Source organism: Anoplolepis gracilipes, chromosome 15 (genome assembly GCF_047496725.1).
Source record: "Anoplolepis gracilipes chromosome 15, ASM4749672v1, whole genome shotgun sequence".
Lineage (NCBI taxonomy): Eukaryota > Metazoa > Arthropoda > Insecta > Hymenoptera > Formicidae > Anoplolepis > Anoplolepis gracilipes.
In genome coordinates this window covers 3,869,820-3,879,940 of record NC_132984.1, presented here as the reverse complement: position 1 = coordinate 3,879,940, position 10,121 = coordinate 3,869,820, and the positions used below count along the sequence as shown (strand labels likewise).

General features: G+C 33.9%; 3 protein-coding genes across 4 annotated transcripts; 1 reads left to right on the top strand and 2 right to left on the bottom strand.

Annotated features, from left to right (window-relative positions):
- Nucleotides 1–41: 41 nt before the first annotated feature.
- LOC140674209 (uncharacterized) lies at nucleotides 42–2,671 on the top strand. The gene has a single exon (XM_072907606.1). It carries the CDS (start codon nucleotides 42–44, stop codon nucleotides 684–686), a length of 645 nt encoding a protein of 214 aa, XP_072763707.1. The 3' UTR covers nucleotides 687–2,671.
- Nucleotides 2,517–4,820, bottom strand: LOC140674210 (uncharacterized). The gene is made up of 2 exons (XM_072907607.1): nucleotides 4,268–4,820; nucleotides 2,517–3,879 (listed from the first exon to the last, which is right to left on the bottom strand). Exons 1-2 carry the CDS (start codon nucleotides 4,617–4,619, stop codon nucleotides 3,716–3,718), a joined length of 516 nt encoding a protein of 171 aa, XP_072763708.1. The 5' UTR covers nucleotides 4,620–4,820; the 3' UTR covers nucleotides 2,517–3,715.
- A 138-nt stretch (nucleotides 4,821–4,958) lies between these two features.
- On the bottom strand, nucleotides 4,959–8,750 carry Arpc2 (Actin-related protein 2/3 complex, subunit 2). Of its 2 annotated transcripts, XM_072907595.1 has the most exons (8): nucleotides 8,437–8,750; nucleotides 7,956–8,200; nucleotides 7,426–7,519; nucleotides 7,229–7,328; nucleotides 6,938–7,139; nucleotides 6,642–6,862; nucleotides 6,159–6,360; nucleotides 4,959–5,894 (listed from the first exon to the last, which is right to left on the bottom strand). In XM_072907595.1, the coding sequence occupies exons 2-8, from the start codon at nucleotides 8,027–8,029 to the stop codon at nucleotides 5,867–5,869; spliced, it is 921 nt and encodes a 306-aa protein (XP_072763696.1). In that variant the 5' UTR covers nucleotides 8,030–8,200; nucleotides 8,437–8,750; the 3' UTR covers nucleotides 4,959–5,866. The 2 variants fall into 2 exon arrangements, with proteins under 2 accessions (XP_072763696.1, XP_072763695.1); XM_072907594.1 differs by having other exon boundaries at nucleotides 7,956–8,750.
- Nucleotides 8,751–10,121: the final 1,371 nt, after the last annotated feature.

Here is a 10,121-nt window from a genome sequence, read left to right as displayed (position 1 = left end):
GCCTCGCTCCTCGTGATCATCATGACCGCGGCAACGCGGCAATGACGATCCCGAAGACCGGAGGCAAAGAACATTCCCATCCCCCGCAGGAATCCGCCTCTCCGGATCGCAATATTTGCAAGACGATCTCAAGAAGTGGGAATAACATAGACGCGATTCGATCGGCATCGTTGCCGCAACTGATGATAGCGACAACGAAGACGATGAAGACACCGCGATCCAAGGTGTACCGTAAGACGTCCCTCAGGAATCCGCCTCTCAATTGCGAGATCGTCGTTGACGATGGCAGCGTTCTCGAGAAGAAAGGCATCGTGCGATACATAAGTGTCGCCGCTCAGGAGAAGAAACAGAAGAGACGGAGCAGCCTCGCAGAGAGAGAGACGGACACGAGGAGCGAGAACAAGTGGAATCTCGATGACATTCACATCACGTGCAATCCACTGTCGACGCCATATCCGTACTCCACGCCAGCGGCAACAACCACGACGACTACCACTACCACCACCACCACCACTACTACTACTACCATTTCCAGCAAGACGGCGATGGAGAGCGACGAGGAGCCCAAGAGTCGTAGCTGCGGCAGCTTTCTACCGATACTCGCCCTAATCCCGCACTCGGTCATCAGTTTTCAGTATCTCAGCCCGAAAATGAAGTTTTCGTGGTGGCGGAATAAGATCTCGTGAAGGCACGCGTAGACGCCACCGTCGCCGCCGACGTTGTGCGTCGCGACACCACTCCGACCTGTTTTCTGAAGAGACATACCTCTCTTACCTCGTAGCGAGCTCTCTTTCTCTCTCTATTTCTATTTCTTTGCTTGTATCTCTCTATCTCTATTTCTATATTCACTTCAGGCCAGTTTTCATTAGAGAAATCCCGAGAAAGATATCATCTCGCAAATCCATCTATATTGACATTCGCGCATTAGTGCGTATTAGTTGTAACTTTCCGAAGGTCCTACTGTTAAAAAAACAAAAAAATACATGTCACGATAATCTTAATGCATTTTTGAAACACGTGGCGTTTTTTAGATAGTCTTATGACGGTTTTTCATTAATAAACTGTCATGAGATTTGATTCCGTATTGCTAAAATATTTGAAACGTTAAAGTGTATAATGTATTTTAACATTTAAAGGCTTCGGGATTTTTTAAAAATTTAAGATTTGATTTTTCTACAAGAGCGCTATACAACTTTTGTAACAATAATCGTTCAAATCTTTCATGTTTACGGGAGAAAAAAAATTGCTGACTTCGTGTTTATTACAGTTTTGTATACGACGTTTTTGTCAATGCGTCGTGCCAGATCGTCTAGTCGATCGAAGTTCCTCCTTTATATGATGTGCTTACCGTCTTGTTTTCAAGAAATTTCTGAAATTGAAATTTTATTTCAATATTAATTTAAATCAAGCATATAGATTTAAATATATGATTTAAGTTGTCGTATCGGCGCTCGCGTTTCTTTTCTTCTACCAGAGATAAAGTAGAATATACGTGGCGCAAAAAAAAAATCAAGAATTTAAAGAAACCGTAGAACCTAAGAATCCACAGTTCCTAGAATCTAACATCTAATGATCCAAAGACCCTAGAATCTAAGATCCTAGAATATAAGGATTCAAAGATCTTAAAACTTAAGAAGAGAACACTTCAACACATCGTAGAGTGTAAGGATCCAGGCTATTTTGCAGAATGCGAAATTCTAAATAAAATTGAGCATTCGAAGATTCTAGAATTTAAGGATTCGAACAAAAAGGAGATGTAAAATCTAAGCATTTAACGATCGAATATAATATAAATTGGATTTTTCTTCGGCAAAAGTGTGAAGCGAACATTGTTATTAATCTTTTTATTTTCAAGATGTGTGGTCGAGAGTAGAAAAAATGAAGAATTTTAAAATGTAAGATTTAAGTACAGAACAGAGAGACAAGGAAATTTTTTAACATCTTAACTTAATCGATCCTCGAATTAAATTCTCTATTGAAAGCAAAAAAGTCTGTCGAGGCATTATTAAGAAATTAGATTTTATCTTCTGTTTTGTTACATGCGATCATTATAATGTCGCGTTGTAGAAAATATACGCGAGGAGAGAGCAATGGGATCGGTCTTGTCGATCTTTCTTGGATTGTGTTTAAAAATAGTTAAAAATAATATTACATCAGCTAACACCGATGTAATACTGATGTAACTATTTCGATAAGAAATTGTACGTCATAAAATATAAGATCGACCTAACTAAACACGTTGTTGACGGATGTCGCGATATGGAAAGTAGTATCAGGGTTTTCTTTTTTTTTTATAGTATTTTTTGTTCCTACTTTATGTTCCGTTTATTAATATAGTAACCATCCTTATTTATGAATGATGAAAAGAGACGAGTTGCATACACGCACGTACTTGTTTCGCTCGCTCGAGAGTAATTTTAATGACAGCTCTCGCGATTGAGTACTCTGATCGTTATAATTTACATCTTGATTAACATTCTGATGTATTTCGTTCCTGCGGTTTTTTATTCATCGAATCGGTGATCATGACTTTTCTTTTTTTTTATACCAAATCGTATGCAGAGTAAAATAAAAATTGTTGTTGCTGGAAAAGTTGCCGTTTCATCAAGCAACATTTCGGTTTCTTGTACATGTTTTTTTCCGACTTTAATAAATCATTTTCATAAACGCATGCCGTTGTCTTTTATTTTGTCGAGTTTTTTTCCTCCTATCTTTAGTCTTATAAGAATATCATAATTAATAATTCTTATAAGAATTCATCACGATATCGTTTCAATGAGAAAAGACTTTTTTTTCGTTTTTATCTTAAGTTGTCTAAATCTTAAGTTGAATAAATAAATTTATGTAAAATATTATATAATAGTTATGTAATAGATTTCTCGATTTATGCACTTGATTATGTACGACCCGATTTAAGTTATGACGTTGAAATCAAGAAAAACAATTCACATTTCTCGCTTTTGACATCATAATTCAATATGACGTCAGTAAAAAGAACCAAAAATCTCAAGATTGAGTTCACATTAATGTCAATTTTCATTATACATCAATCTTCTCATTTTTGTTTTACTTTTTTTTTCATTGTCTTTTTTCAATATTAATTTTATACTGATAATTTTTGTCCTCCATTTCATATATATTGTCATTAATTATTAAATCTATATTTCCATGAGTTCTATTAAATATAAATAAATAAGATCAATCGATGTACGATAAGATAAGCGCGGTTAAAGAGAGAGTACAAATAATTAATCAATATAAAAGATTTAATTGATAGCAAATGTCAACACGATAGAAAAAGAATATTATTATAACACACCGTGGAGTGCTTTTCGAAGCATTGCTATTCGTTGCTAAATAGATCACTGTTGCATGCTAAAGTAAATGAATTTGTGTAAAATATATCTATGAAATAAAGATTATATTTAGTCAATGAAAGTGTCATATAAATTTATTGGCTGACGCTGTCTTTGATGTAAATTGATATTGCGATTCTTTTTCTTCAAATTTTGGACCATTCAATATTTTTCTTTTTAAAAAATAGCAATTAAAAAAAACAATGTTTTTTATACGTCTATTAAAATTTCCTTTCTCTTTACATTTCTTATTCTTTTTCTTTCGATAGCCTTAAAATTGTATACGTATGACAAGTAAATTATAGAAATATACTTGTTGGGGGAGAGGGAAACTATTTTTGATCCCTAAAGAGCCGTCGTTAGATCGTGGCATTCAATTCGGTGCGTTTGCGTTGACTGAAACGCACACGGGCTCCACCGAAAACGGCGTTGAATCTGGATCGAAAGCCGTGCTGGATTTCCGCGCACTCCCTCGCTATCGCAGACTCATCTCCCTTGAACTCGTTTCGGATTCTGTCCAGAGCTGCGATGCGAAAAGCGAGCTTAGCTTTCCATTTCAAATTGTTTTCAAGATTCATCGTGTAACGAAAGAGGAAGGCGTGTCACGAATCAAGTCACAGAGACGTGGGAACATAAATTTATTCTAATATAAAATAAATTTATCTTTTAATAGAGAAGCGTCTCGATAATAGATGTTAACTGAGGTCAAACAATTATATATTTTTTTTCTTGAAAGTATATGTTTTTTTTCTTTTTTTTTCGTTCTTTTTCATGTCTAACTTGCACTTGGATTAAAATTGATATATTTATTCATTCTATATGTCTTCCTCTTCCTTTCTTCTTGATTAATTTAATTTCATATCGAGTCTTCGTACAATTATTCTCAATCTTTGTAATGGAAGTCATGTTACCTTTTTGCAGATCCATCTCGTCCATTTCTGTGTTGCTGATCTTCGAAAGCTCGTTCCGGAAACTCTTGGTGATTCTTTTGCGAATGTAATCTGCCTCGATCTCCTGCTTCGTTCTGGGCACGCGAAAGCGAATGCAACAGCACAATCCGACGATGATGCTCAGTAGAATGGAGAGAATAATGCCGGCGAGTTGCCAGACACGAAATCCTGAAATTGTCTCGTTTTCCAGCCATTGTTGCACTGCATCTTCGACGCACTCCTCCGTCTTCGTAGAAGCTTCGTTCGACGAGCAGGGTGACACGGACGAGGTGCCCGAAAAGGATAAAGTGCTCGGTAACGTTGTCTCTTCCATTATATATAACGAGCGTTTAAATCCGACTTTCAAAGATTCTAAATGAAATTTCAAATGTTCCCTCGAATATAATCGAAAAGTATGACTTGAAAATCTGTAATCTGTAATTTTATTTAATTACGTGAAAAACATGAATTATTTTGTCGACTGGACTGTCGAGCACGTGTCGACGCATATTCACTCTTAACAAGACAACTTCTGACTGAGGAAAAAATGGCAGTGTCAGAAAGCTCAGGGTGTGGCTGCTTAATTGAACGACATGTTCCGACACTCCCTATTTTACGCCGCTTACTGATTATAATAGATCAATACTTATAGATGTAGAAGTACATTGTTACATTTTATAGATTGTTAATGTCGTTTTATTATCTTTCACAATAATCGAATGTATAGTTATTAAGTAGACGAGAAAAGTAGTATCAAAAGAAAAAAAAAATTATCGCGCTATTTAATAATATTTTTGTACGCTCGATCGAGCTGGAAAATGCGAAATGTAAAATTGTTAATTATCATTCTTTTCTTACTTTTTTAGTTTAGTTTAGTAACTTTTGACGACTTAAATAACGTTGCCCCAAAAATATGACGACAAGTAAATCACAGATTCAACAGATTGAAAATTTAAATGTATTTTTTTTTTTTTACCTGTCTATTTAAAGATATCTCTCAATTTCATTTTTAAGGATCTCACTGTAACACTAATCTGCATTCAATGTATTTGTTCACAAAGTGCCAAATGTAGTTGAGAATGTAACATATAATAAATTGTTTCATGTAACAACCAGCTTAATATAGAATGGAATCCAAACTTCTTCAAGTTTCAGCGGTATTGTATTCCAATCCTTAGATCACACTGTAAAAATCGACAAAACGTTTTGCATAACGAGCAATATTCGTAATAGCATTAACTGTCAACCCGCAGTACACAGATGTAACAATAGCGTCTTGGAATATTTTTTCTAGGTAATTGAGGTGTCGCCGGCTTAACTAAACCGACACGAAACTGTGATTCTCCTTTTTTTTTCTTCCTTACTCACTTAACGCGACGCTACGTCTTTCCTAAATATAGGGCACTGTTCGTGATACAGATTAAAACTCAAAGGTCCGAAGCACTTAACTCGCCGATAACTCGCGCGAATCAAGGAATGCCTTCGCGGGAAATCTTGTTTGCAGGACCTTTTTAACCGCACTCTCTAATTCTTCGTTTTCTCCCCTTAAGAAGTATCAGCACTTTCGCTCCTCCAGTACACTCATTCTTTCCTGATGAATGTTCGTCCTCTGTAATTGTAAATTTAAATAAATGCTGAATCTTTTTAATAATATAAAGCTATAAAGTAAATATATAAAATAAAATAATACATAATTGTTAATTAATAAGAATGTTATGAATTTGTCGATTATTTTAGAATATTTTTATATAATAGATTCTAAATTATTTATGTATATAATAATGTAATTAAATAATCATGTTATGATTAATACAACTGTTACTTTCATATCAGTCTACTTCTATTTTAAAATGTTAATTATTTTGTTACTTACGTGATAGTCTTCTTCTCAGTATTCTTGGACTGAGACCTTGCTCTGTTCAGCACCTTAAGGAAGTCCGTCGTCTTAGTACGCATTCTCGAATGAATGTAAACCTTACTGCACTTAATGTGATAGTGTAGGTAGTTCCTAAACATGTGTATCAAGTCGATGGTATTGTCACGTGCTTCTCGATTGGTGTGACGTGGAAACAATACTGCAAAGTAAAATTTTATGATAACTGTCATGTATGCACACCCTGAAATGTCAGTGTAAAAAAAGTTAACAAAAATAATTAACAGAAGTATCTAATAATTATTTAATAGAGACCAACTTCATATATAGAAAATCTTTCATTATTAAATTAAAATTATTGAAAATTTCAAATTTGAATGGCAAATGTCAGTATTATTTTTCTTTATAAATAACAGAGAATGATATGAATTTAAAAAAATGCAACTTAATAAATGATTGAAAACTATATCAACCACTCTTTACCGAATGTGATATAGCCAATACAATCTCCGACTGCGGCCTCGGAATCTTGTAGCTCCAACGGTGGCTCGCGATGGTTGAATAAGACTTGCGGAGCAGTATGGCTTGCTCGCCTACCCTCTTTCAGTTCTTGAAGAAACAATTTGCCAATGACCATATCATCCTCATCCTTGAATATTGTGCTAAATACTACTGTGACTCTGTCGCTTTTAGCCTCTACATACCTTGATGAGAATTAATAAAATAGTTAATAATGATAATAATGATATAAATTTCTAAAAATATTTGAAATTTCTTACATAGTTTCCTCATCTCGATACTGAATGACAGCCCTCTTCTGTACTGGCTTACCAGGAGAATCGCAATACTCTTCCTGAAAATCAAAGTATTTCTCAAAGACACTGGCAAAGCAATGTCTCTTCAACAGAGCGACTTTCCTCACTAATGCCTCCCAGTCTTCTGGTAACTTTTCTAAATCTATAAGCACCGACACATTGTAACCTGCAGAAACGATAGATGAATTCAAATAATTAATCGTTAAACTCTCTTATTTTGAAGCATTAAAGCACAAAACACAAAAGTTATCTAACCACTCTCTGGTGCAATAAGATGCGATCCATACTCTCGTTTGAGCAACTCATCCGCGCCATATTCTTGCAACTGTTTATAAAATTTGAGCAGAATACTTATCTGCAAAGAAACATACCCGTAATATGAAAAAAATTGCTGAGTTAATATAAAAACACAAAACAAGAGATAAATGTAATTGCAAAAAGGATTCGCTTACTCTAAGCTTCGATTTGTCTCCGCTGAGGTTTGAAATATGAAATAATACTCCATCAAAGTCCGCTATGACAACATCTGTCGACTCCTGCTTGCCTCTACAAATAAAACACACATTGTCAAAAGAGGGTAATCGCAAGGTTGTTAATTTGATAAAACTTCAAAAATTTCTTGTAAATAAAAATAATTAAAAATTTAGAAAAATGGAACATGCGAGGCCAAATCCTGGAGCGATTTTGAAGGAAAAATAGTAAAATAAAAAGAAAAAAAAAAAAAAAACGAAGTAACACGACGAGAAAGATGAAAGTAATACGACTCGAGGGAGCCAGCAATCTAGAGACTCGATGAATTATTCCAGACATGATAATCTTTCGCGAAGAGATAAATAAACGGAGGCAAAAGTGCGCTGGCAAAGATATGTGGCACCGCCCCGGTTTTCGAAACGAGGTTATACCGAGATAAGACGGGCCCTTAAGGATCTTTTTAACGTAGGGGGGGCAGAAAAAAAGATTTCGCCCACGCGAGGATTCTCACCCGGACTGGGCATTCTTGATTTTGTTCGCCAGCGTTTCCTCGAGTATCCTGTTGTGTATCTCCAGCAGGATCATGATTGCTACGCCTGGCAGGAGGATTCGCGTCCGATGCGATGCGATAATGATAATCCGGGACACCGTGGGACAGATCGCGACGACGGATTTGTCATCCGCACTGACTAATGCCCGCCCGATCGCTTGTACACTGTCGATAAAGATGGCCGACGTCAACTGTCACTCGGGCTACTGTCGGTAAATCAGATTCCTTTTTTCCGAATTTATTTTTCTTATATATATATATATATATTTAGTTGAAATATAATTTTGTCGTATATAATATTATTGGAAATAAAATATCCAATAAATTATATTAAATATATGAAAATCCAATAAAATATATTAAACATATTAAATGTATAAAATCCAGTAAAATATATATTATTGTACATAAATAACGTGATCTTTTAAATAATATATTTTGCCTCATTATCTCGATGTATATTTATTCATGCGAAATTACGAAAATTCCCTAGCAAAAAACCGCGAAAGATTTTAACTCGTCACTTCCGGTTCACTGCGTGTGATCGTAAAGAGTGTCCGCGAAATTCATCCTTGTATTACACACGATTTAAATGCGACATTCTCAACGTAATCTTATAAATTACGTGATTAATAGGTTTGAAATAATTTTATTATTAATCACTAACAAACATGTATCGTAATATTCATTAAATAATTGATTGTCTCTCGATAGAATCGCGAACAATTGAACTCTCTCTATACGTCTAACTCTCGCGAGAGTTGAAACTCTTTTGACGAGAGAAAATATCTTGAAATATGCGTAAAACGTCGTAAGAAGTCGTAAGGTCGTAATAAGGTAAGAAAGAGAGGGGTTACACGAGCGAGCTCTCTATTATTTACAATGTATATAAACAAAGCGCGGCCTCGTTCGCTAATCCCCCACTCGCTCTCTTTTTGCCGATCAACACATTCTTCAAAATATTGTGTCTCGCGTCTCGCATTTTACAATATATATAATATATAATAATATATTAATATATATAAATATAATATATATATATATATATATATATATATATATATATATATATATATATATATATATATATATATATATATATATATATATATATATATATATATATATATATATATATATATAAATATCATATATAATAATAATATATAAATATAATATATAACAATATATATAATATATAAAATATAATAATACGCGAACGTGTCGTTGATGCAGTCTATCATGTTATCGAGAGCGTCAAATTTTAATACGCAAGGAATTTTGTATAAAATAATAAAATATAATTCGATTATCGCGAGTGACAGATTGAATTCTTTCGTGATTTTTACTCGTGTTATAAAAGTATGTAATTATTTATGATAACATCGAGGGTGGCTAAATTAATCATCATCTGAATATATCAAATGGTTTTTGTTTTGATAAGTGAAATAAATTATTTTATGATACTTTAATAATATTTGATATGCGTATTTAATATATGTTCGTGTGTTTATATCAGAGTTGGGAAAGTTACTTTATAAAAGTATTAACTCTTTACCGTTACTGTTACTCAAAAAGTAACGAATCGTTACAATTTTCGTTACTTTTTTTTTTTTGTTTACAATACAAACTTTACATAAAAATTTTTTTAATAAATAAAAGATCAAATTAAATTAAAAATTTTGATAATAATAAATTATTTTGAATAAGAGAAACTTTTGAAAAAAAGTGTAGACAAGCTTTCTTAAACACTTTTAGATGCTGTAAATGTAAATAAAGTAATTTTCTTATTGTTAATTTACTTTTAATAAATTTGTAAATATGGTGAAAATCCGTTCAATCAAAAACGCTATTAATTTACATCGGTGACGTTTTAAAATCATCGGGAGTGACGTATCTTTTTCGTCTATAAGGATATTATTACACTTGTCGTATGACAAATTTTTCTAGCGTGTTGATTGGCTTCAGGAAAACTTCTAGAGACCTGAGAACTTTTTTACTCTGCAGCCAATCAACACGCTCGAAAAATTTGTCATATGACGCATGTAATAGCACCCTAATGCAATTTCGCGCGATTATTGTGTCATCGGGACGCTTGTGCTGGAGATACGTATACCGGATAGTTCG

Bases quoted from the DNA above. Each gene is read 5' to 3' on its own strand.
- LOC140674209 (XM_072907606.1), top strand. From the start codon at position 42: ATGACGATCCCGAAGACCGGAGGCAAAGAACATTCCCATCCCCCGCAG.
- LOC140674210 (XM_072907607.1), bottom strand. From the start codon at position 4,619: ATGGAAGAGACAACGTTACCGAGCACTTTATCCTTTTCGGGCACCTCG. The intron at 3,880-4,267 runs GTAACATGACTT...TTCGCATCGCAG, and splicing joins CGAGATGGATCTGCAAAAAG to CTCTGGACAGAATCCGAAAC.
- Arpc2 (XM_072907594.1), bottom strand. From the start codon at position 8,029: ATGATCCTGCTGGAGATACACAACAGGATACTCGAGGAAACGCTGGCG. The intron at 7,140-7,228 runs GTTAGATAACTT...TCGTTTCTGCAG, and splicing joins TCTTATTGCACCAGAGAGTG to GTTACAATGTGTCGGTGCTT. The intron at 6,361-6,641 runs GTAAAGAGTGGT...TTTACTTTGCAG, and splicing joins TATTGGCTATATCACATTCG to TATTGTTTCCACGTCACACC.